The sequence below is a fragment of the Dipodomys ordii genome, unplaced genomic scaffold, assembly GCF_000151885.1.
Source record: "Dipodomys ordii isolate 6190 unplaced genomic scaffold, Dord_2.0 Scaffold128, whole genome shotgun sequence".
In the NCBI taxonomy this organism is placed as follows: domain Eukaryota; kingdom Metazoa; phylum Chordata; class Mammalia; order Rodentia; family Heteromyidae; genus Dipodomys; species Dipodomys ordii.
In genome coordinates, this window is record NW_012267344.1 from 1463778 (window position 1) to 1490419 (window position 26642).

Consider the following 26642-nt stretch of genomic DNA (forward strand, 5'->3'; position numbering starts at 1 on the left):
CCCAAAAAACCAGCAGTAGGTACACTATGGTGACAGGAAAACCACAGTGTGGAATTATATTGAAAGCCCAATCTTCTGAGTCCAGCCTCTTGCATGCAATTGTACTAGAGACCTAACTTCTCAGCTTGTGCAGTTACAATTTGAGGAAGTAGCCAAGGTGGTGGTGGTGGTTGAACAACAAAAAGATACACAATAGAAAGTTTAATCAGCATATACATACATACACACACACACACACACACACACGACTAAACATTTGTCACACTTTTTAAAATCGAGTGTCACACTTTCAAATTCAAAAAGGCATGAGCCTACAGAACTCTTGTTGAAGTAGGGTAGCACTGAACTGTTCTTTCTCACAGTTGGAATTATTTGCTCTGGTGAGCAACCCAAGCTAGTCAACAACCTGCAGTACAAGTTCAGCCCTTTCCCAACCAACTTCATTACTTCGAGGCTGCAAAGACGTCTTCCTCACTTGCCATTTGGACAGCTTGTGTCACACCATCCACCTCTGCTGGGTAGACTGGCCCACCGTGATCTCCTTATCTCCTGGTACAGAGTAGATGAAAATAGAAGAACCAGCTGATGCAGTTTAAAAAAAGAATCCCCAAGGGCTGGGAAGGTGGCTCAGTGGTAGAGCGCTTGCCTTGCATGCCTGAGGCCCTGGGTTCGATTCCTCAGCACCACATAAACAAAGAGAAAAAAGCCAGAAGTGGCGCTGTGGCTAAAGCGGTAGAGCGCTAGCCTTGAGCTGAAGAGCTGAGGGACAGCGCCCAGGCCCAGAGTTCAGGCCCCACGACTGGACCCCCCCAAAAAAAAAAACAAATCCCCAAGCCACAAACATCTTCACAAATGAAACACAGGCAGTGTACATTCATAACTCCCCCTCCTCCAGCAGTGATAAGCTTAGCGACATTCATAGAACGTTGTTTGTGGGAAAATACACTTTGTTTTCTTGGCAATCCTTTCATGTCCTAAAAGCTTCTGTGAGGAGCTGGGCAGGTGGCTCAGTGGTAGAGCATTTGCCTTGCATGCCTGAGGCCCTGGGTTCGATTCCTCAGCACCACATAAGCAAAAAGCTGGAAGTGGCGCTGTGGCTCAAGTGGTAGAGCGCTAGCCTTGAGCTGAAGAGCTGAGGGACAGCGCCCAGGCCCAGAGTTCAGGCCCCACGACCGGACCCAAAAAAAAAAAAAAGCTTCTGTGAAATTCCCAGTGTGAGAGTGTGTGTGTGTGTGTGTGTGTGTTCCATAAAATCACTCAACAGAACCGTGCTAACGTGGAAATTTTACCTGAGCTTCGAAAGCGAGCGCTGTGGGGGTTGGGGGAGGAATGAGAGGCCCTGTCCTTAAGGATCTTGCAATGAGGCTGATTCTACCCAGATGACACTTGGGAGCCCAAGCAAGGACAGAACATCTGGCCAAAGGTGAAGTTGGGCAGAGCCGGCTGCTGCTCTGACAACCCAAGTTTTAAGTTTACTTGGAAAAGAACTGAACACCTAGGAAGCTTTCTGCATCATATTCTATGGTTGAGAATAAAAATGTCTGGCAAGAAACGAGAAGAGAAACAACCGTCCCAGAAACCAGAATCTGTATGAGAACAGTTGCTATGTGCTATCTGGTTTTGCTTTGGGAACTGGCTCTATCACACCGCTTCAAGGCCCCCGCTTGAGCTCTTGAATAGCTCAGGGACAGCACCCAGGCCCAGAGTCCAAGATCCACAACCGACAATAAAGAAAGAAAAGAACTTAACCCCCCATCCCCACTCCCAAAATTAATACACCACTCACTACATAGACTAAGAAAAGAAAGAGGGAAGAATGGCAAATAAACATATGAGGAAATGATCAACATCCCTGGCCATAAAGAAAATGCAAATCAAAACAACTGTGAGATTCCATCTCACCCCCATTAGATTGGCCCACATCAAGAATTCTAACAACAAATGCAGGTGGGGCTCTGGGGAAAAATGAACCCTATTACTAGTGCAACTACTCTGGACAGCAGGCTGGAGGTCTCTCAGAAAACTAAACATAGCTCTTCACTACGCCCCGGCGGCTATACTACTCTTGGACATCTACCCAGAACATCACAAGCCAGGATACAGTAAAGACCTTAGCACACCCATGTTCACTGGCTGCACGATTCACTAAAGCCAAGTTATGGAAACAGCCCAGATACCTTACAACAGATGAATGGATCAAAAAGAAAAAAGGTGTGGTCCTTATACATAATAGAATTTTACACAATCATTACAAAGAGTTAACATGTCATTTGCAAGAAAATAGATGGACCTAGAACAAATCATGCTAAGTAAGCTAAGCCAACCCTCAAAGAGACAAATGGTATGTGTTTCCTCTCATATGCAGAAACACAGACTAAAATACACCAAGACATGACTCTAGGCATTCACACACAGTAAGATTAAAGAAGGAAGCCGGGCGCTGGTGGCTCATATGCCTATCGTCCTAGCTGAGATCTGAGGATCATGGTTCAAAGCCAGCCCATGCAGGACAGGCCATGAGACTCTGATCTTCAATTAACCACCTGTAAACTGGAAATGGAGCTGTAGCTCAAAGTGATAGAGTACTAGCCTTGAGCAAACAAACTCAGGGCCAAACAAAGACTAAAGGAGATATTCTCTGGAAGAAATTGGCAACATTGTCCAAAGAGAAATATACTCATTACCTGACTTAAGAAACTGGCAACCTCTGTACATCACCTTAATAACAATAAAAATTTTTAATTAACTCTTCTGTTCAGGGTCAGCTAATGCCAAGTGTCCTCTCCTGTTTTAAATCTCTCAAGCCTACGAAACAGGGCTCACCTGTTAGCTACCTAAATGCCTCCTGTTTGTTTTCCCAGCCTGCTAAGTGAGCCCCCTTGATGGACTAAATGCACTCAAATGGGAGGGGGGGCTTGGAAATAATCTCTGCTTACAACAACTTTTCTAGGACCCGTGTGTCTTAAAACAGTGGTCTGATGATTCCTGGGTGGATGGCGTAACCAATATTTGCAGATTCTAACTATTCAAGTGAGACGTCATCCATCAGAAAGCCAGGGGAGAAGGGAGAGGGTGAGGCTGGCGAAGTTATTTGTCAAACAGGCTTCACTATGTTTTTGCAGTTATTGTAAAAGCAAAGAGGTGCTAAATTAGAGACCTTTGCCAGCAGCCCAAGGGGAAATAATAGACGGAGTAAGGGTTTTTGGGGGGGCTATCTGGATGCTGGAATGCTCACAGGTCAACCTGTCTCAGACAGGTAGAAACCCTGAGAAAAATAAAGGTGTACAGACCCCCACACCTTATACCCTTGAGCGGTGAAGTCTGAAATGCGTACTTAATGAACTATGTCACTTGAGGGGGGGGGGGGAGAATAGAACAAAACTAAGAAAGGTGCTATTGACCAAGAAGCCTGGCACTCATAACCTGACTTAGGGAACTGTAGCCCCTCAGTACAGCTACTTAATGACAGCAACCACAACAATAGAAACGTATTTATATACTGTTTTGTAGAATCTCTTTGTACAACTACATAAGACAATTTTTTTTTTGTCGGTCGTGGGGCTTGAACTCTGGGCCTGGGCGCTGTCCCTCAGCTCTTCAGCTCAAGGTGAGCGCTCTACCACTTGCGCTACAGCGCCACTTCCGGTTTTCTGGTGGTTTATTGGAGATAGGAGTCTCACGGTCTCTCCTGCCCGGGCTGGCTTTGAACTGCGATCCTCAGATCTCAGCCTCCTGAGTAGCTAGGATGACAGGCGTGAGCCACCAGCGCCCGGCTACATAAGACAATTTTTAAAAAATGGTAAGCATCTGCACAATACCTTAAAAATAATAAAATCGTGATTAAAATAAATTATTTGTCAACTAAATAATAACCATAGTCTGAAATTCGCAAAGACCACCCAGCGCAAGGGTAGAAAAGCAGCCCCAGAGGTCAGCCCCACAAGCTAGACCCCATCCTGAAGCGCGCATGCGCACTGGGGACCTACCATGCCCCCCACCCCCACCCCCGGGTTACCAGGGGCAACGGCGGCCGGCCCTCGCGGTCAACGTGCACCACAAGGCGGGACTTCCGGAGGCAACGCCAGCCAATTGGGCACGGCGGAACGAGCTCGGTTCCCAGACACTTCCGCGCCGCGTGGTCCTCACGGACCAATCAGAAGCCCGTACAGCTGCGCGGAGGGGGGGTGGGGGGAGGGCCGGCGGCCGCGCGTCCTCGCGCCTCCGTTCCCATTAGCAACCGGAGGCTTCCAAACAACCTGCCGCTCCCTCCGACCACTGGCGGTCCCGGCCAGCGGGCGGGGACACGCGTCAACGCGGCGGGCAGACGACTCACCTGGTGGCTGCCGCCGGGCTCGGCTCCGGACTCCTCCCCGCCGCCGCCATGGTGAGTGCAGCCGAGGCCCCCCGCGCAGCGCCGGCTCGCCCGGGACGGCGGGCCGCCGGGCGGCGCAGGCTCCGGGAAGGCCCTCGCCCCGAGTCCCCCTGCGCGCGGGCGAGGCCCGGGCCGCCCGGACACCCCTCCGCCCTGCGGGTCCGGCGGCGAGCGGGTTTGGAGGAGACGGCGGGGGCGGGGGGGGGGAGGTGGACGTCGTTGGCGCATGCGCACACGCACACCTTTGGCCTGCCCCGCAGGTGGCGGGCTTTGATGGGACGTTCGCGCATGCGCCCACGCACACCCTCGGCTCCCTCGGCCCGGCCTTCGCCTCTTTGACAGGTGGCTGGTGTTGAAGGGACCTTCGCGCATGCGCACACGCACACCTTTGGCTCCCTCGCCTTCGCCTCTGACAGCTGGTCGGTGTTGAGGGGGCCTTCGCGCATGCGCACACCTTTGGCTCCCTCGCCCTCGCCTCTGACAGGTGGCCGGTGTTGACGGGGCCTTCGCGCATGCGCACACGCACACTTCGGCTCCCCCGGCCCCGCCTTCGCCTCTGCACAGGTGGCCGGTGTTGGGAGGGGGCGTTCACGCATGCGCACACACGCAGGGTTGGTTTGGTTTTTTTTTTTTTTTACTGGTCCCTCCTTCCCCCAGACATGAGTTCAGTGCCCCCAGCTTGCCTTAGCTCCGCGGACGATCACAGTTCGAAGCCAGCCTCGGCAGGAAAGTCCCTGAGACCCTTACCTGCCAGTGAACCACCAGAAAGCTGGAAATGGAATGGTGTACATCCTGGAGGAGGAAAAAGGGGGGGAAAGGTTAGGGAAAGAGCCCGGGGCCCGAAGTCAAGCCCCAGGACCGGCGCCAAACCAACCAAAAAAGCAGACGTGGTATGCATTTGACGCTATGTTGGAAATGAACCATACAACTGGGGGGGGGGACCTGGCCCCAAAAGAAACACACTCTGCATCTGACTTGCAGATCTGTAATCCCGCTGTACATCACCTTTATAGTAACAATTTAAAAAAATTAATCCAAGAGTTCGAGGAGCTTGGGGGGAGGAGAATTGCAACTTTATAAAGTTACTCAAAAGAATCCACCTTTCCAATACGGGATCTCTTCATCTCAGGGTCCCCCATTCATGGCATTTCTTCCAACCCATTTAAAAAATTTCTGCCACTGAGATCTGACACTCAAGTGATTGTGCTTCAGCGTTGCATGGTCAAGATCATGGATCTGCTTTCCCTTCACCCAAAAATGAATAAACTCTCACCAAAGGACAGACCAGCCAAACAGAACACCAGCAAAGAAGCCTCTGGGACACCCTAACCCAAACCGACTTGACATCTACAGAGTATTTCTAGCTTTTGGTGTGCTTAATTTGAGATAAGAGTTTTACAGACTTCCCTGCCCAGGCTGGCTTCAAACTGGGATCCTCAGGTCTCAGCCTCCCGAGTAGCTAGGATGACAGGCACTTGGCCTTTCTGTGTATTTTTGTTAGTTTGTCAGTTTTTCATGACTAACAACTTACTTCTGTTTTCTCAGGCAGAGTTGGGCTTAAATGAACACCACCAAAATGAAGTTATTAATTATATGCGCTTTGCTCGTTCAAAGAGAATCTTGAGACTCAAAACTGTAGACTCCTGCTTCCAAGACCTCAAGGAGAGCAGGTATCAGGGAATTCATTCATTCTTTCCTTCCTTTTTTTTTTTTTTCTTTTTCTTTCTTTTTGGTGCTGGTCTTGGGGATTGAACTCAGGGCCTGGGCATTGCTCTTAAACTTCTTTTGCTCAATGTTTACACTCTACCACTTGAGAAACAGTTCCATTTCTGGCTTTTGGTAGTTTATTGGAGATGAAGAGTCTATGAACTTTGCTGCACTGGCTAGTTTCAACCCATACTCCTCAGATCTCAGCCTCCTGAGTAGCTAGAATTACAGGCATAAGCCATTGGTTCCCAGGTTTCAGGGAACTCTTAAGGAAACCAAATAAGAATGTGGATCGTTTCTGGTGATGGGTATGGAGATGCTAGGGCGGAGGTTGTAACAATCCATTTCTAAGATTATCAAAGGTGCAAGTTATCATACGCAGCTAAGAGTAAGTTAACAATGCTATAATTGATAATGGGGGTCATTTTTGTGGAGTAGGATGGGTTTTTTAAGTTTTTTTTCCTTTGAGTCCCAAGAATACTAAATATTTAGTGAGAGATTGTTACCATTTATCCCTCACAAGTGTTTACCAACATGTGCATTATTCAGACAACCAGTAAAATGCCACAGAAATAATAGGAAAAAAAAAGGTGAAACTGTTTGTGGTGACTTACAAGTTATTAAATGAAATAGGACAAATTTAGATTTAAATAAATTCTTACTGAAAAGGTTAAAGAATAGGTGAAATTTAAAAACGTACAGGAATGTTTGTCACCATGCGTGTTTAAAGAATGTGCCACAGTTTGGTCCGTTGAATATGAAAATTGACCTTAATTTCTTTCCCATCTGCTTTATTGCCAAAGAAGACAGTTCCTAGAGAGCTTTTTACCTGTAATCCTTTTAGAATTCAGGAATATGGGTTGGGATCTGGTAAGTTGCTTTTAGAGTTCAGGAATATGGGTTGGGATCTGGTAAGTTGCTTTTCTTGTATATGTAGAAGCTGGGATCCCACGTGTTTTTCTCAGGCTGGTGGAGGAGACCTTCACCGCGGACGAAGTCTCCGAAGTCCTGAATGGGTTGCAGACCGTGGTCCACAGCGAGGTGGAGTCAGAGCTCATCAACACTGCTTATACCAATGTTCTTCTCCTACGGCAGCTGTTTGCACAGGCTGAGAAATGGTACCTAAAGCTACAGACAGACGTCTCGGAGCTAGAAAACAGGTAAAAGAATTTGTATCCACAGTGGTACAGTTAGGGCATGACATTGCTGCTTTTCTTCTTGGAATACTGGGGCAAGAAACTTTGGGTAGGCTAGCACAAGGTGCTGAGCAGTCTCTTGGGCACTATTCAGTCTGTGTGTGTCTGTGTGTTGGTACGGGGCTTAATCTCAGGGCCTGGGTGCCATCTCTTAGCTTTTGTGCACACTTAGCTTTTTCACTCAAGGCTAGTGCGCTGCCACTTGAGCCACAACTCCACTTTTGGCTTTTTTTTTTTCCTAGTTATTTGAAAATAAAAGTCTCATTTCCTACCTGGGGTGGCGTTAAGCTGAGATCCTCAGATCTCAGCGTTCTCAGTAGATATGATTACAGATAGGAGCTACAGGCAGCCAGTTTCAACCTACTTTAAAAAAGGCCTCTAAAGCATATAAGTTGTCTTCACGCACCATTAATTGCTTATAGCAGCTCTTGTTACCTTGAAGAGTATTATAGTCAGTCTTTATAATCAGCTAAGAAATAAAGACTATGTAATATGTAATGAGAAATTAATTCAAATATAATAATTACCATCGGTTCAAACACGTAGCATTACAAGCTTATTTCTAAGTTATTGCATGTAAAACTCCTATGTTTATCTTCATTTATTTATTTTTGGGTCCGGTCGTAGGGCCTGTACTCTGGGCCTGGGCGCTGTCCCTCAGCTCTTCAGCTCAAGGCGAGCGCTCTACCAATTGAGCCACAGCACCACTTCTGACATTTTTCTTTTTGCTTATGTGGTGCTGGGGAATCGAACCCAGGGCCTCATGCGTGCAAGGCAAGCGCTCTACCACTGAGCTACCTTCCCAGCCACTCCTATGTTTATCTTTAAAATACAAAAGGTTGGTGAAATGTTGTTGAGCCTAACAATGTTGGAGAGCACATTTAGTTTTACAAACTACAGTAAAGGCAGCAAAACTGGAACTGCCTGTAAGAAAAAGCCTATCAGCCAGGCTATAATATAGCCTGTGGCTCACGCCTGGTTTCTCAGGAGGCTGAGATCTAAGGATCATGGGTCAAAGCCAGCCCAAGGTAGGAAAGTCCGAGAGATTCTTTATCCAATTAACCGGCAAAAAGTGGCATAATGGTATAGAATGCCAGCCTTGAGAGAAAAAGCGAAACGATCGAACTGAGTCCCTGAGTGAAGAAAAACTCAAGTCCCAGCGAAGAAAAACCCACAAGAAATAGAGAAGGGTGGCAACTCTGCCACGCCTGCCACAGCAGAGTCATCCATGCTGGCTCCCGTGGAGTGCCGACCAACACTACAGGGAAGGGAGATCACTGACCTCGTACAACTGTGAGGTGACCGGAGAGGACTTGGAGACTTGGGTTTTAAAGAAGCTTAGAAGAGTTATTTGTCAGCTTTACTTTCTCTTTGCAAACCATCAGGTGGCGCCCTCACCCCATCTACCTTTCCTAGGAAGATGAGATGCTATTTTTAGGAAATGTTGTAGATGAACTTCATTTTCTGAGAGGGCTTTATTAAAAATCACATCGTTAGCAAATGGTGTTTATTATGAAATAGAGTGATCTCTCCACGCACCTCAGAGATACAGACACTCAGAGAAATACAGATTCACTCATGTATTAACATTAAGCTTTATTGCTAGCAGTCTCTTATTATATGTGTAACAGGACCATAGAGGCTCAAGCCTGCGATCCTAATTGTGAGGCAGAGACTGGAGGATTGTAGTTTAATGCCAATTTGGGGAGGAAAAAAAAAGCCATTATGAAGGGCCAAGGGGAGTTTCATTTTGACTAGTGGCTGGGCATGGTAATGCATGCCTGTCAACCCAGCAGCACATGGAAGCAGAAATAGAAGGATCACAGTCTAGGCTGGCCCAGGCATAAAGTGAGACCCTTGTTCAAAATAATCCAGTGTGAAAAAGGGCTGGCAGAGTGGCTCAAGTAGTTTGGTATACTACCCACTTAGCAAGGCCCTGAGTTCAAATCCCAGTCACACAACACAAAGTGCCAAAGATGATTCAATTTGCACCCACATCTAGTGAGTCCATTAGATTCTCAACCATTTGTGACTATTATTTACTTCTTGTTGTTGCTGTTGGTTGTAGGGCTTGAGTTCAGGGCCTGGGCACTGTCCCTGAACCTCTTTGTTCTTAAGGCTCTCTACCACTTGAGCCACAGCGCCACTTCTGGGTTTTGAGGGTTAACTGGAGACAAGAGTCTCATGGGACTTTTCTGCCAAGGCTGGCTTCAAATTACTATTCTCAGATCTCAGCCTTCTGAGTACTTAGGATTACAGGCATGAGCCACCGGTGCCTGGCCCTATTATTTACTTTAGATGTTGTAAAGTTTGGTCTAATTTGTGTTCTTTAGCTTGTGATAGTTTGGTTCCATTGATTTTTATTAGTCTTTTGTTCTGCTTAAATATATTGTAAGTAAATATTCTTCTTTGTTTGCTTTTTATCCTCAAGAGAATTATTAGAACAAGTTGCAGAATTTGAAAAATCAGAATTTACATCTTCAAATAAAAAGGTAATTTTTGGTCAACCTCAGCCTGTCCCTCTTAATAGCAAGTATTTAAAATGCTCAAGGCCCTTAGACATTTGTGGGGTAGCTGAGAACTTTCGGGTTAAGAGTAGAATTCACAAATTGCCTGTGAGATTTTGCAGACAAAAGTTTGGAAGTAACTGTTAAAAATGTTTTTGTCTATTATCTCTCTCCCTCTCCCTTTCCCCCCCCCCCCTCTCTCCCTACAGTCCATTCTGAATCTCAGCCAAGCAAACTATTCACCCAGCTGTTATACAGCACTGGCTTCCGAGTGAGGCAGACCCAAGTTTAAATCTTAGCTGTGTTGTTCCCCAGCTTTGTGACCTTGAGCAGGGTATCCAAGGTCACATGGAGGCAGTAGTAGTAATGACTTGTCTTTCTCACATTGTCTTTCCGTGTGATGCTACTTAGCATTCCATTTCACAGGTGCACTGTATCCCATCTCTGTTGTCAAGACCTGAAAGACTGCTAAGTTGAACGCACACAGAGACACATAGAAATGCTTCTTGGTAAGGCCTGTGGCTCACACCTGCAATCCTCACTACGCAGGAGGCTGAGATCTGAGGTCACAGTTCAAAGCCAGCCTGGGCAGCAAAGTCTATGAGCCTCTTACCTCCAATATATTACTCAAGAGAAAACCTGGAAGTGGCGCTGTGGCTCAAGTGGTAGAGCACTAGCCTTGGGCAAAAGAAGCTCAGGGACAGCGCCCAGGCCCTGAGTCCAAGCACTAGGACTGGCCAAAAAAAAAAAAAGAAATGCATTCTGTTGATGCCTTTGGGGCTTATTTTTGGCTGAGAAAACTCCGGATCAGAGAGCATGGATTCTTGTTTTTACTACCTTCTATACAACTGTCCGGGTATCCATATGAAGTTAGTGTTCACCTGTTGCATAAGCCTAAATCTCGGCAGTATTGCAACTTTGAGCTCCCTCCTTCCTTCTCTCCTCCTCCTCCTCCCATACGTATCTAAAAGTTATGGGCCAGGCATGTCCTAGGCACTGGGCCATATTCAGAATAAACAGCAGGGGCCCGGGCCCGGGAACCTGACATCTCGGTGGAAATGCTTGTGTAGCCATCTTCTGCTTAGAAAGTGCACATTCGGCTGGGCACCGGTGGTCAAGCCTGTAATCCTAGCTATTCAGAAGGCTGAGATCTGAGGATGGCGGTTCAAAGCCAGCCTGGGCAGGAAAGTCCGTGAAACATTTTTTTTTTTTTTTGGTCGGTCACGGAGCTTGAACTCTGGGCATGGGTGCTGTCCCTGCACTCTTCAGCTCAAGGCAAGTGCTCTACCACTTAAGCCACAGCGCCACTTCTGGTCTTCTAGTGGTTTATTGGGGATAAAGAGTCTCATGGACTTTCTTGCCCGGGCTGGCTTTGAACCACGATCCTCAGATCTCAGCCTCCTGAGTAGCTAGGATGACAGGTGTGAGCTACCAGTGCCCACCGTGAAAATGTTATCTCCAATAAACCCCACAAAACTGGAAGTGGTGCTGTAGCTCAAGTGGTAGAGCTCTAGCCTTGAGCTGAAGAGCTGAGGGACAGCACTCAGGCCAGAGTTCAAGCCCCACAACTGACAAAAAAAAAAAGTGCACATGATGACACATGCTTTACTTGGGTGACCACAACTTGAGCTCTTTCTTTTGTTTCAGCCCATCATAGATATCACAAAGCCAAAACTTGTTCCACTTAATGAAGGCGGAACAACAGAACTCCTAAACAAGGTAATGTGGTCACCTCTTAAGTCTGCACTAGGGTAGTCGTGGGAGGAAGAAGGTCATAAGTCTACCGCAGAGTTTGACGAGATAGTGCCCAGCTGCCAGAAAACCGCATGCTTGCCTTCTCTCATCTTTCCATGATACAGTGAAGAGATTTCTTTTTGTCAGAAGTGGGGCTTGAACTCTGGGCCTCGGCGCTATCCCTCAGCTCTTCAGTTCAAGGCGAGCGCTCTACCACTTGAGCCACAGCGCCACTTCCCATTTTCTGGTGGTTCACTGGAGAGAAGAGTCTCTAGGACTTTTCCTGCCCAGGCTGGCTTTGAACTGTGGTCCTCAGATCTCAGCCTCCTGAGTAGCTAGGATGACAGGCGTGAGTCACCGGCATCCAGCTTAAGAGGGTATTTTTTTTTTTGGACAATGTTTATTGATGGGCTTTTGAATTTGTGATCCATATAATATCTAGGATTTTTTTAAAATTTCTAAACATGATCAGAATCCAATTTTTCATGATTCCTATATTCTCAACATTCTGCTAGAGATAAAACCAAGACTCCTACCTGATAATAATAATACCTGGACTTTCACGGTCAAAAATCTGGTAGTTTCACTGGAAGGACAGAGCCAAGATAAGAGAATCCCTTGTGTTCTGTGCCGTCCCCGGGGTGCAGTGATCCAGGTGCTAGGGTAGGGTGGCCCCTGGGCTGGGCCTTGGAGGCGAAGGCTTTACTCTGTCACAGAAAGGAAGGACTGTCAGGCCAAGGAACACAGTAGTCCGAGTCCCCGCTAAGCAGTGCTTGAGGACATTGAGAAACAAGACCGGACAGTCACACGGGGCTCTCGTGTCCTGGCTGCCCTGTCTCCTTCAGAACCCTTCTGGCTTGAGCAGGTGCACAGAGTTTACAGATGTGTGTTTGGGATGAGTGATGCAGGAGCTGGAGGTCAGCAGCTGGAGGGACGTTAGGGGCGGGGCTGTGGAGAATGGCTGGGGGAAGGGCTGACAGAGGGGTGGTGTGTTTCAGAGAAAAGGGGCAGGAAGTCTTAGAGCAAAGCTTACTCCAAGGTGTCGAGGCCGCTGGGCCGAGAGAAACTGAGATACTGCCGCTGACCAGGGCATGCGGGTTTGGTTCTTGTTTTTGGAGTATTTGTTTTGATTGTATTTAAGTTCTGAAGTGAAACACTTTTTTTTTTCAAATAATTTCCGATTCTGAATTACAATAATGAGACTTGAATTTCCTCACCAAGGAAATATTGAGACTACAGGAAGAGAATGAGAGGTTGAAATCAAGGCTGAAAACCATTGAAACGCAGGTAATTGAGAATTCCTTTCACAAAGTTAGAAACGACCTTACCACAATATTAAGTACCCAGTGTGCTCTCTCTAAACTTGATTACAGGCTACAAATGCACTGGATGAGAAGTCCAAACTAGAAAAGGCACTTCAAGATTTACAACTTGACCAAGGAAATAAGCAGGTGAGTTCAAGTTTGAGCTATCTCACATTTTCTAAGTGGAAAGAAGTCAAAAGTTTACAATTAAGTCCTACTTCATCCTCCCCTCACTCTCCCTCTCCTCACCCAGTAGGAAGAATGCCCATTTCCTGCCCTGTATTGGAGACTTAAAATCTTGAAAACAAACACAAAGACTCAGTCATCATTATTAGCTGATCATGTTGTCTTTTAAGTAATGCCTGAAGCATACACCTGCTGAATTTTTGATAGAAATGTTATTTTGTGGGGTTTTCCTACTACCTAGACCATCTGAAAGAATTTAGATTTTTTTTTTTTGGTCGGTTGTGGGGCTTGAACTCAGGGCCTGAGCTTCTTTTGCTCAAGTCTAGTATTCTGCTACTTGGAGCCACAGCACCACTTCCAGTTTTCTGCTGGTTCATTGGGGATCAGAGTCTCACGGACTTTCCTGCCTGGGCTGGCTTTGAACCTCAATCCTCAGATCTCAGCTTCCTGAGTAACTAGGATGACAGGCGTGAGCCACCAGCACCAGGCGATTTTTTTTTAAAACCAAGGATTTTTTTTTTTTTTTTAGTTTTCAAAATGAAACTTCGTTGCCATCTTAACTCAGGTACACAGGTGTTGACACCTGCTCCATTCCGTGCAGACTGGGATGCAGGTCATTCCTAAGTCACATTTCGTACATTTACAAGTCGGTGACTGCTGAGCATTTGCTCTGGGCGAGACACAACCCCTTGGGCCAAGGGTGCCCTGCCCACAGCGCCTTCTAAAACACCAGATCTCAACAGGAAGCCATGCTCACCTATTTCCTTTTCCTAAGGACTTGACCAAGTCCCAAGACCTGAGTGACTTGGAAAACACAGTGGCAGCTCTCAAGAGCGAGTTCCAGAAGACCCTCAGTGACAAGACCGAAAACCAGAAGTCCCTGGAGGAGAACCTCGTCATAGCCAAGCACGACCTCCTCCGGGTTCAGGAGCAGCTGAGCATGGCCGAGAAGGTGTGGGCTGCGTGCCGGCTGCGTGTGCTTGTGTCTGCTTAGCTGACGCATGCAGCACTGAGGGACCCGGATGACGGAGATGAACCCAGGGTGGCCAGACCGGTTCTCAGGGTTCTGTGAATGATGGTACTCGGGGCACGGGCACACTTTTTAAGTTTAGACCTTTTCTTGTATCTTTTTTTTTTTTTTCTTGGTTGGTCGTGGGGCTTGAACTCTGGGCCTGGGCACTGTCCCTCAGCTCAAGGCGAGTGCTCTATCACTTGAGCCACAGCGCCACTCCCAGTTTTATTGTATTATCTTAACGTTAGTTATGTACAGAGAGGAATGACATTCTTCTTCTACACCTATTTACAGTAGGATGCTAAAGTTTAATTTTAAAAATCCTTTGCCTGAGTTCCTGGTCTAAGATTGCTCCAGGTAAAAATAGGAGACTCTCCACAAAATAAAGTGTAAAAAGTTGGCTTACCTATAAAACACCTTCATAGCAAGCTGGAGGCCCTGAACTCAACCTCAGAACTACTAAAAGAGAAAAAGAATTCATTATAATAAAAAATTTTCTTCCTAAAATACTGGCATTGCTCTGGGATTTAAAAAAAGATTATGTTTATTTTACCTAAAAGTTGGTTTAATACACGTTCTGCTGGGGGTTGGGTAACAACGGAACAAGGATGAGTAATAAGTATATATGGTATCTTCTGTGTGTGCACGTGCGTGCACATGTGCATATATATTGGCTTGGTTGGATTTCATAAAGCTTTCTGATGTTTGGGATATAGTGTACTTGAATTACTTTGCTAACATGTTATGGGGAAGTATTACAATTGTATTGGCTTCTCATTTGAAACCATGTTTTTAAACATTTAGGTAAATAAGTACGTTTTGTAAGGAAATCAGAAATTAAGCAAAGAATCAGTAAGTTTAGAGCAAAATACTCATTTTTTGCTGGGTGCTGGTGGCTTATGTCTGTCTTCCTAAGCTACTCAGGAGGCTGAGATCTGAGGATCGTGGTTCCACACCAACTCAGGAAAGTCTGTCTCTCTCCTCCAATGAACCAGTAGAAAACTGGAAATGGCAGTGTGGCTCAAGTGGTAAAGTAATAGCCTTGAGTGAAAAAGCTCAGGGACAGCACCCAGGCCCTGAGTTCAAGCCCCACGACTGCCAAAAAAATTTAAAAATGCCTTTCCATCACACGTGTTATTCTCTGCGTAACTCTCTGTTAGTAACAGCTGGCATTCTTTTGCTTGCACAGGAATTAGAGAAGAAATTTCAACAGACAGCAGCCTATCGAAACATGAAAGAGATTCTCACCAAGAAGAACGACCAGATCAAAGACCTGAGGAAACGACTGGCAAAGTAAGGAAGCCGCTGCCCCTGCGCCGCGTGCACCCAGCACGCAGGCCCCGGGCCCAGGCTCCGCCGTGTGCACTCGGCACGCAGGCCCCCGGCCCAGGCTCCGCCGTGTGCACCCAGCACGCAGGCCCCGGGCCCAGGCTCCGCCGTGTGCACCCGGCACGCAGGCCCCGGGCCCAGGCTCCGCCGTGTGCACCCGGCGCGCAGGCCCCGGGCCCAGGCTCCTTCACTTTGTTCAGGGTTTCTGTGTGAGAGAAGCAGGGCCCGCTGCCTGGCCTGGCCGCAGGACGCACCAGGCCGCTGCTCTAGCACAGCTAGAGCTTTCCACGCTTCTCGCTGTACTGGGTCTTGCAGTGAAAGTCACGAAGCGGGAAAGGCATCTGTAGACACTTCTCCTCTATGGGGTCTGCCCACTCCCGCGTCATCTGCCAACCAGAGTTAGCTTTGTCATCCGTGGTTTTGCCTAGAAATTCAGCCAGCTTTTTTTCTTTACCACATTACAGAGTACAAATCCAAGTGTGTTTGTGTGTGTGTGTGTATGCGTGCCAATACTAGGGCTTGAACTTGGCTGTCCCTGAGCTTTTTCACTCAAGGCTGGTGCTCTACCACTTGAGCCACAGCTCCACTTCTGCCTTTGGTTGCTAATTCATTGGAGATAAGTGTCTCATGGATTTTCCTGCCTGGATTGGCATCAAACCTCAGTCCTCAGATGTCAGCCTCCTGAGTTGCTGGGATTACAGGCGTGAGGCACTAGCCAGAAAGTGAATTCAGCATGAGATTTGGTCTCACAGGAGCTTCCTGACCCGTAACTCACGTCGTCACTGCTGTGGATGTTGAGCTGAGGGTGGTACTCAGCCATCTGGGATCTAACTGCTGAAGAGAGAGCACTGAGTGCCATCCTAACTCCTGAACATACCCAACACCTCCCAGTAGTGACCCAGAAAAGAGAGAAAATGGCGCCCTGCAGCACGACTGCGCTAGCTGCTAGAGATGGTCAGGCAAACCTATCTGACAGCTATTAGGAAAGCCGGGACCAAAGGCCTCATGGCTGTGCTCGTTTACATTCCAGATACGAGGCTGAAGACTGACTGACGCCTGAAGATGGCCCCCAGAGCCTGCCACCTGGCCGTGGAGCCGCCCCTCCCGCAGCGGGCACCTGTTCCCAAGTACTTTGTCATCATCTAGTCTCGCTCCTATTTTTCTAATATTGAAGCTTTGCTTTTAATGCTTACAATGAAAGTTCTGACTTTTCAGTTCTCTTGCCGGAAGGGGCTGTGTGCTCAGGGCTCCGCAGTCTCCGTGTGCATGCAGAGAACGGTTCCGTGCAGAGGGTCTTAGCCTGTGTGTTCAGATAAAGAGTGTCTTTTTTAAAGAAAAATACATCCTAGAGAAGCTGGTATGCCTCTCATCATCCATTCCCCAAAGGTGAAAAGAAGTAAGAGTGGTCCAAGATAGCGATTACAAATAAATCTTATTTCTGTTTTTGAAAATGAAATTCTGAATGCATTTACTCTTGCTTGAGCATCAAACAAGGTTTGGGAAATGCAGATCATGTCTATTCTAGATAAGGCAGATAACCACAGTGAGCATGTGGGGCTTTGCTCTGTCTAGCCGAAGGATGTTTCAGCAGGGGCGGGACAGGCATCTTAGGCAGCAAGACTTAGCACTTGAGTCTCAGGGGAACTCAGATCCCCCTTGTACCTCTACACTTGAGAAAACAAATGGACTCAGAGAAATCTTTTCAACTTGTTTCCAGAATATTCCTTTAAAGTATATGCTTCAGAAAACGACGACAAGGGGCTGGGAAGGTGGCTCAGTGGTAAGAGTGCTCACCTAGCATGCATGAAGCCCTGGGTTTGATTCCTCAGTACCACACACAGAGAAAAGGCTGGAGGTGGCGCTGTGGCTCAAGTGGTAGAGCGCTAGCCTTGAGCAAATGAAGCTCAAGGACAGCGCCCAGGCCCTGAGTTCAAGCCCCAGGACTGGCAAAAAAACAAACTTCAAAAACTTAAACGGCAGGTGGCAGATCTCAGGACTGGACTTTGAGGTCCAGTATGTATACATGTATCTATAGGAACGAGTTACCAAGAGGTTTGAATTCCATTTCTGTACATTTTGATTACATAGCCAGGTGATTGTGGATAAACCATTAGAACCTGGGCAGCAGACCTGCTCACCGCCGTAGCGCTCCAGGAAGAAGGGCCTTCCACACACGAACCTCCAGCCATCTGGGACTGTCCCACTTCCAAAGCAAGTGTCGCCCCTCCACGAGCACTTCTAAGAAAGGCCACTCTGCTTCTGCAGTGAAAATCTTTCATTAAAGGAGTTCCTCGACATGGCACATACTCCTCATTGCTTGCAGTCAGGCTTGTGCATGTGTGTGCTGTATTTCTGTAGCTCCAAAAACACAATGGCATCGTCTGCAGCCCAGGAAGTTGTGTAAAAAAGACACACAGAACGTGTAACTGCACACTGGCTCAAACTCGACGGTGTGTCCTGCACTGTTCTCTCTCGCTGGTAGCCAGGAGGGGAGGAGCGTGTGAGAAGTAGAATTGCAACTTGGGTTTTATGTGAGCAACTTCGATGAAACCCTGCGCATTCTGTCCCCACTTGTCTGATAATAAAATCAGAAGTATTTCTGAATCCCTGAAACTTAACCACTCAGGAATGAGGGGCGCATCCGCAGCGGGTGGGCTTCGGCTTCTGCCTGGAAGCACAACTTAGCTTCTGGCTTAGCCGCCTTTTGTGTGGCTTGTTCCGTTTGGCTTATTTGCATCCTTTAGCACAGCATAGTCTACCACTCAAGCTACAGCACCACTTCTGGTTTTCTGGTGGTTCATCGGAGATCAGTGTCTCACGGAGTTTCCTGCCTGGGCTGGCTTTGAACTGTGATCCTCAGATCTCAGCCTCCCAAGTAGATGGCAGCCGTGAGCCACCGGCACCTGGCCCTCTGTCATTTTGCTGAGTGGCTGTAGCGGGAGTAGGCTCTGTCCCTGTGGTCTGGACATGGCTTCTGAGTAGCAGGTTAGCCTGTAACCTACCGCGCCCATCATTCTGCATGTTTTGATTAGCTGTCATCCTTGGGGTGTAGAGGAGAAGGATCCAGAAAGCTCCCACCTTCAGCTTACCGTCCCTCGTGTTGTCTGGGGAAGCCGCAGCACACACGCTCACTCTCACTCTACCCGCAGCTCATTAATTCATCCCTACCACCACACGGAGGCTGACCTTGGGCTCGCTCTGTTCCTGGACTAAAGGACTGTGGCCCCTCCCTGCGCATTCAGCAGCTGGCAGTCAGCCCTCTGCTGTCCGCCCTTCGTGGGCCGTGTGGCCGGGGACACCGCCTAGCCCAAGTTCACTCTCCCTTCCCAGTGCCACTGCACGCGTAGCAGCCAACCCAGAAATAGAAAGGTGTGGCCCTCCCGTGCCAAGGGTCTCTGGTGTCTGGCAATTCTTTGGGCCTGGCAATCAATCCTGCTGGCTCCCTTCCTTTTTTACAACCCTCAGCTCCACCCTAGCGGGGCTCACACACGTGTCTGCCTCCATCGGGTCTCCCCAGCCAGGGCCTGACCCAGACGGTAGGTGCTGGCCTTTGATGTCTTGCTGAAACACACAATGGGAGGTTTGGGCATCCTTACTCACCAGAGAGTCTGACCTGGAATTTTCCTTCCTTGTAAAACCTCTTGTTATTTGAAAGCCATCCAGAAATGATTAACTTAAAAAAAAAAAAAGTGTGATCCCCAATCATCTTCAACTGTAACCTTTGAATAGTTCAACTAGTGTTTACTCCTCTTTGTAAATCACTGAAAGCAGCGATCTGTCTGCAGAAGGGAGGCTGGAGTCATGGTTTGGTGGTAGAGAACCTGCTTGGCAAGCATGAGGCCCTGGGTTCAAACCCCAGAACCAAGGGAGGGAGGGAGGAGGGAGGGGGGAGGGAGGGAGGGGGGAGGGCAGGCAAGGCAGGTAGACATGGAGGAGCAGGAGAGAGGTGATGGGGAAGATGACCCCTTCCCAGGCGGGCTGTCCTGTGAAGCCGGCGGAAGCCTTGCACTGCTAAGGCTGCGAGCTGCTGACACTGCGCGGCCTACACATGGCCTGATTATCTCTGTTTCCCTGTAACTGCCAACGACTTGTTTTGTGAGTCTGGTTTTATTATCATCTTCTATCCCCTGGTACTAGACATTCTTGCTACATCAATTATGGCTTCTTATCACAGGGGTCTGAGGCTGCATCGCTATTGGCTTTAGGAAAACATTTGCGTTATTACACTGTCAACTCTGTGAGGTGATAAAAGAGCAATGCACTCATGTTGAGAGTACAGATTGAGCCGGGCGCTGGTGGCTCACACCTGTAATCCCAGCTACTCAGGAGGCTGAGACCTAAGGACTGTGGTTGGAAACCAATTGGAATCTTGAGCATAAAAAGCTCAGGGATGGCACACACACACACACACAAATAAATAAGAGAGAGTATCCAGTTTGATGGGTTTGGCCCATGTGACCACCGCCAGAACACATCATCTGAAGAAGCCCCTTCGTGGCTCAGCAATCGCTGCTCTGCTCTGGATAGACTGGTCTTGCCTGGAATCACACAGTAATCTCTAAGTCTGCCTTTCACTCCACAAAATGTAGTTCACATTCATCCCTATTGGAGCATATGTCAGTAGCTTATTTTGGGGGGGCAAAGGCTGGAAGCCATGGCTTCCTGCGTGCTAGGCAGGCCGTGTACCCCTGAGCTACACTTAGCTCCACCCCAGCAATTCACTCCTTTGTCCCTGAGGAGCACTCCGGTGTCTGCATCTATTACATCTAACCATACAGTAGTAGGAGACTTTCGCCAGTCTTCATTGATCTGACTTCCTACATTCACTTTTGGGGGGAACAAGCCTGCTACGTTATCAAGTATGTGATAGAGATCATGAGCAAAACCGTCCCCAGTGTCTTCGACAGTATGAAGTCCTGTAGTTTAGGCATTCATTTCCCAGCTGTGCATTCCCTGTTTTATTTGGTGGCTTTAAAACGGAAATGTACCCACTCACAAGTTCAGAAGCGTGAAATCGAGGTGTCGGTAGACTTGGTTCTTCTGCAGGCTGGGGGGATTGCTGCAGCAGTCCTCTCTTGTAGCTTCTGGTCGTCACCCGCCAGCCTTCCAGTCCTCGGCCGATCGATCAACACATCCGTCCAGTCTCTGCCTCTGTGTTCACAGCAGCTTCTCATCTGTGTGTCTTCTTTGCCTCTAAGGACAAAGTGCCCACCCTACTGCAGAATCATGTCAAGACGCTTAGCTTAGTACATGTGCAAAATCCTTTTTCACAACTAAGGTCCCCCGCATGGGTGTGAGCTGTGGATGGAGCTATGGGTGGGGAGTTTACCACTGGACTCCCACAGCAGGGCAGGGGGCAGAGAATGCCATGGCGATAGTAACAGTGACGGAGGAGGAGGAGAATGGATTTTGCTGCAGGGCCCTGGGGCATTGAACAAAGGAAGGATTCAGCCAGGAGGTAAAAGCACCTGGAACCAAGTGAGCATGGCAAAGGCCCTTTGAGGTGCCCATGCTGTGTGGACAGGCCGTTAGGGCCCACGTGGCTGGAATCCCATTCCGCCACGTCCTCCTCCATCCAACACTGTGCTTGTAAGTACCTGTTTGCTCATTTTCATGGCTGCATAGTACTCCCCCGCTGGAATACTCTGATGTTTTATTTATCCATGCTGTTGCAGACACTGGGCAGGGAGGTTCCAGCTGCTCTTTGCTCCAGTACAAGGAGTACTCTATAAATGTGTACCACACCTATAATCCTAGTTACACAGGAGGCTGAGATATAAGGATGGATCAAGGTTCAAAGCCAGCCCAGGCAGATAAATCGGAGAGACTTTTATCTCAATTAACTAGCAAAAACCCTGAAGCGGAGGAGACGCGGCTTAAATGGAAGAGCACTAGCCATAGAGCAAGAGTATAAAGTCCTGAGTTCAAGCCCCAGTACTGGTATGACATACATACACACACACAGCTCTTGCACTAGTCTGAGGCAATGTGGCACAGGGGACAGTTTTGATTTCATGAGAAGAAATTTGTGGCTCGAAGGCCTTTTCCTGTTGACTATTTTAGAGAAGAAATTTCTTTTTTTGGGGGGGGGCAGTTGTGGGACTTGAACCTTGGGCCTAGGTGCTGTCCCTCAGCTCTTCAGCTCAAGGCGAGCGCTCTACCACTTGAGCCACAGTGCCACTTCTGGTTTTCTGGTGGTTCATTGGAGGTAAGAGTCTCACGGACTTTGCTGCCCGGGGTTGGCTTTGAACCATGATCCTCAGATCTCAGTGTCCTGAGTAGCTAGGATGACAGGCGTGAGCCACTGGAGCCCAGCTTTAGAGAAGAAATTTCTCCAGATGGAGAAAGGGCAGATGGGAGTGGATCATAGAGGAGCACGGTTAGGGAAGATGGAGCACTTGAGAAGCAGGTAAAAGAAGGATTCAGCAGAGGAAAAGATCACAGACCCATCAAGGTCAGCAACGTGAGTTGGCAGGGTGGTGCTGAGAGGTACGGCTCTCCTGGGGAAAGGCAGCCTCTCTCTGATGCCAGACACAAAGGGACAGCTCTTCCGGGTATATTTTTCCCCCGCTTAGGACTTGAGGCTTTGGGGTTTTTTGTGGTGGTGGTGGTGGTGGTAGTGGTGGTGGTGGGGTGGGGGGAGGTTGGTTTAGATGTATCCCAGACTGGCCTTGAACTTTCAATCCTCCCAAGGGCTGGGATTATAGGCATGCCCTACCACACCCAGCCTGCACTCACCACAGTCGAGCTCAGTGCTGTTTTTTCAAAACTTTATAGAGATGAACCTGATGTACAGCCAGGTTTAGAGCCTAGTGTTTTTTTGTTTTTTTTCAGAGCTTAACAGGCCTACAAAGACCTTGCTGGGGCAGGGGGTGGGGTGGGGGAGGGATGAGGGAATGGGAATGTCTTTTCTTTTTTTTTTTTTAATCCAGTGTGCATTTCTCACCGCTCCCCTGTGAGGCTGGTTCGTTACTACTCAGCACACACCACATTTTTTCTGAGGGTTGAGACGTGAAAAGACATCAAACATCCTCTGAACCCTGAGTTGGTAAAAACAAAAGCCTGTGTGTTTTCTGACCAAGTCTGGGACACCCAGGGCTTCTCCTGTTGGGAAAGAGGAATGTGCACAAAAGCTGGCAGGACCTCAGTGCGACTCTTCGGAGGGCCCCGCTGATAGAGACAGCTCGGTCCCAGGTGCACCGCGACCCTTGAAAATATTTACCCAGTGTTTCTTCCTGCTTTCCTTCCTCCCCCCACCCCACCCCAACTCCATTATTGCCTCTGTTGCCCTTGGTCTCATGTCCCCAGCAGAACTATTTGCAGGGAAGGAAGGAATGCAGCCAAGACCAACAAAAAGGCCCAAAGGCCTCATCAATGCCCTCCGGGCCTGTGGTTCCCTAGCAAGCTTCAGGCCGAGGCCTGCTTGGACCCAGTGATTAGACTCAGCGGTCCTGGGGAGATGCTACAGTGCTTTCTAAATCAGCTCATTTCTGCATCTGTTCTCCCTGACCTGGGGGGAAAAATGAGTTTGTTCTGCTCCCACTTCTCTGAACAATGTCCAGCCTGCAATCTTTTTAGTTGTGTTAACTCACTGGGGCGAAAAAAGGACGTAGGCTACTTTCTGGACACCTCTGTCTCTCCAAAGTGGCCATGTTTGACATTTATAGCTGAGTCTCTGGGAGCGCTGAGGTCTTTTGTTTTTGTTTTTTTATTTATTTTTTTTGGGGGGAGGTCCAGTCGTGGGGCCTGAACTCTGGGCCTGGGCGCTGTCCCTCAGCTCTTCAGCTCAAGGCGAGCGCTCTACCACTTGAGCTACAGCGCCACTTCCGGTTTTCTGGTGGTTTATTGGAGATAGGAGTCTCACGGTCTCTTGCCCGGGCTGGCTTTGAACCGCGATCCTCAGATCTCAGCCTCCTGAGTAGCTAGGATTACAGGCGTGAGCCACCAGCACCCGGCTGCCTAGAGTGTTTTAAAACGTGCTGCTAATGGAATCTGAGAAATATTTTGAAGCAGTGGGAGGAAAGGGAAAAGAAGAGGAAAGTGAGGGGGGAGGGGAAAATGAAGGGGAAGGACAGGAGAAAAAGGAAGGGGAGGGGGGAGTAAAGGAGGGAGAGAATGGAGGGAAAGAGGGGAAGAAGAAAAGGCATTAGCCCTATTGGGGTGAGGGGAGATCATCGCAGGGGAGAGGGCGGGATGCAGAAGCCATAGACAGTGGTGAGAAGCCACGCTCAGTATTAGGAGACCTAATGGTATGTAAAGATCCATACCAGGGAGTGTGCTGTTTGTCAGCTATCCTTGGGGTTCACCAGGACAGTGAGATTTCAAGGCACAAGAGAAGATCTGGAACTCCAGCCCAGGGCCATCCACAGACAGCTCACCAAGGACCTGAGCACCAGCCACCTGCTCAAACTCACACCTGTGCTGCTGCAGACACAGTCACCTCTCCGGGAGACTTTTCCAGAAGCCTCCCCCATGACAGTCTTCTAAAGTAGCTCAGAAATCCGAGAGTTTGGGGCAGCCCAGGGCTGAGAAAGAGAGCAAAAGGAGAAGAGGGCAAAGGTGGGAAGGGAGGGAGGGAGAGGTTGGGAACTGACCATCCGTGAGGTCCAGGGCAAGAAGAGGGAGGCACCGGGAAAATGGGAGGGCCAGAGTCGGGGGCGTCAGAGGACAGAGAGAGCAGGCACTGGGGTTCACAGGAGAGAATACGAGTTCTAGCCTACAGCGGGTGGAGTCACCTTCAGCCCTTGTGGCTCTCCTAGAGTTTGAGCCAGCACTCTGATCACCAATCCCAGGGGCTGATGAGAGAGAAGGGGGCACCTCTCCTGGGGGGAAGGGAGGGTCAGAAGAAAAACATGAAGACCCAGAGAAAGATGCTCCTGGACAGAGCCATCGTGGAACAGGGCCTCCAGGGTTCTGTGCCCACACGGTAGACACTAGGCACTTGGCTGATATGGTTCTCACAGTCTTGAAATGTGGCTGGTTTGAGGGTCCAAACTTTAGATTTTATCTCATGGCAAAGTTCGGCAAAGACATGTGGATTCCGGGACCTCTGCAAAGAGAGGCAAAGCCCCCCACTGTGGGTCTTCTTGGCACCTTGGGGACACGGGCTGTGTGCAAATGAAGTTCCACACAGAAACTCTGTGCCAGCCCTGGGCACAAGTCCACAGACACCTCGTGGGGTTTCTTGGGCACTAAAGGAAAAAGAGGGAGGGAAGGAGGAAGGGGTAGGGAAGGGAAAAGGAAAGGACCAAAAGAACCCGTACGTCTGGTTCACCAACATCAGAAATACTGGGTCACAGAAACAGTGCGTGTGGGTGGCAGGGGTGTGGGAATGACTCACAGGTCTGACTTGGATGGGGAATTTGAACCTGTGACTTCCCACACCAGCCTCAGGAGGTGGGGCTGGGGGGGGCGTGGTGTTGGCACTTGTGGGAACCGTAGAATCTCCAGAGTCAGAACCTGCATTTTGACAAGCTGCAATGCTGACTTTCTGGGGCCCTAAGTCCAGTCAGGACAGTTCTAGGTGTCAGAGAAAAGTGCGCCATTCCCCATGCCTCTGTCACACACACACACGGCTCTCCCCCAAAACAACGTGGCACCTCAAAGATGAGGGAGAAGTTTATTCTAGCTGGGGACGGAGCACCCAGACGTCCTAAAATAGAGGGTCATGTCTCATCTGGATGAGGAAGAATGGGAAGGATCTTCCTAGGCTGGGAAAGAAGAAGGTGCTCTCGGCTGGGTGACAGTCCAGAAGTTATCAAAACCTCACAGCGGAGTTGGGGGCTCCTGCCTGTCATCCCAGCTACTTGGGAGAATGAGAGCTGAGGATCACGGTTCAAAGCCAGCCTGGGCAGGAAAATCCCTGAGACTCTGTTCTCCAAGGAACCACCAGAAAACCACACAACTGGCGCTGTGGCTCAAGTGGTGGAGCACCAGATCCCCCTCCAAAAAAAAAAAAGTGACAAAGGAGTCTTATTAGTGGGTGTGCAACCCTGTCCTGGGGTTACCTGAGGACTGGGAGCAGCTGCAACCTCCAAGGGGGAGGAGGGGTTCCTTTTCCCTCCTTCGCCCAGGGCTCCCCACTCTCCGCGGGCCTCTCTGCTCTCCATGGGTCTCTGTGCTCACCGCAGGCCTCTCCGCACTCTCCGCAGGCCTCTCTGCGCTCTGCGTAGGCCTTGACGCTTCTCCGCAGGCCTCTCCATACTCTGCGCAGGCCTCGCCGCACTCTCCGCAGGCCTGTCGTACTCTGCGTAGACCACGCCGCACTCTGCGTAAGCCTCTCCGCACTCTGCGCAGGCCTCTCCGCACTCTGCGCAGGCCTCTCCGCGCTCTGCGCAGGCCTCGCCGCGCTCTGCGTAGGCCTCGCCGTGCTCTGCGTAGGCCTCGCCGCACTCTCCGCAGGCCTGTCGTACTCTGTGTAGACCACGCCGCACTCTGCGCAGGCCTCTCTGCACTCTGCGTAGGCCTCTCCGCGCTCTGCATAGGCCTCTCCACACTCTACGCCGGCCTCTCGGCCTCTCCGCACTCTGCGCAGGCCTCTCCGCACTCTGCGTAGGCCTCTCCACGCTCTGCGTAGGCCTCTCCGCGCTCTGCGTAGGCCTCTCCACACTCTACGCCGGCCTCTCGGCCTCTCCGCACTCTGCGCAGGCCTCTCCGCACTCTGCGTAGGCCTCTCCACGCTCTGCGTAGGCCTCTCCGCGCTCTGCGTAGGCCTCTCCACACTCTACGCAGGCCTCTCGGCCTCTCCGCACTCTGCGCAGGCCTCTCCGCACTCTGCGTAGGCCTCTCCACGCTCTGCGTAGGCCTCTCCGCACTCTCCGCAGGCCTGTCGTACTCTGTGTAGACCACGCCGCACTCTGCGTAAGCCTCTCCGCACTCTGCTAGGCCTCTCCGCGCTCTGCGTAGGCCTCGCCGCGCTCTGCGTAGGCCTCTCCACACTCTACGCAGGCCTCTCGGCCTCTCCGCACTCTGCGCAGGCCTCTCGGCCTCTCCGCACTCTGCGTAGGCCTCTCCGCACTCTGCGCAGGCCTCTCCGCGCTCTGCGTAGGCCTCTCCGCACTCTGCGTAGGCCTCTCCGCTCTGCGCAGGCCTCTCCGCGCTCTGCGTAGGCCTCTCCGCGCTCTGCGTAGGCCTCGCCGTGCTCTGCGTAGGCCTCTCCGCGCTCTGCGTAGGCCTCTCCACACTCTACGCAGGCCTCTCAGCCTCTCCGCACTCTGCGCAGGCCTCTCCGCACTCTGCGTAGGCCTCTCCACGCTCTGCGTAGGCCTCTCCGCGCTCTGCGTAGGCCTCTCCACA

The 26642-nt window shown here is 49.7% G+C and overlaps 1 protein-coding gene across 1 annotated transcript; it reads left to right on the plus strand.

Moving 5' to 3' along the window:
• Nucleotides 1-4190: 4190 nt before the first annotated feature.
• Lztfl1 (leucine zipper transcription factor-like 1) lies at nt 4191-16676 on the plus strand. Its single transcript, XM_013030296.1, has 10 exons — nt 4191-4384; nt 5918-6042; nt 7045-7239; nt 9707-9767; nt 11430-11501; nt 12738-12803; nt 12890-12967; nt 13782-13958; nt 15208-15311; nt 16378-16676. The coding sequence occupies exons 1-10, from the start codon at nt 4382-4384 to the stop codon at nt 16394-16396; spliced, it is 900 nt and encodes a 299-aa protein (XP_012885750.1). The 5' UTR covers nt 4191-4381; the 3' UTR covers nt 16397-16676.
• The last annotated feature ends 9966 nt before the right edge of the window (nt 16677-26642 follow it).

Excerpts from the sequence above, each read along its gene's own strand:
- Lztfl1 (XM_013030296.1), top strand. Across the intron at positions 6,043-7,044 it reads CAAGACCTCAAGGAGAGCAG|GCTGGTGGAGGAGACCTTCA; the intron begins GTATCAGGGAAT and ends TGTTTTTCTCAG. Across the intron at positions 7,240-9,706 it reads GTCTCGGAGCTAGAAAACAG|AGAATTATTAGAACAAGTTG; the intron begins GTAAAAGAATTT and ends TTTATCCTCAAG.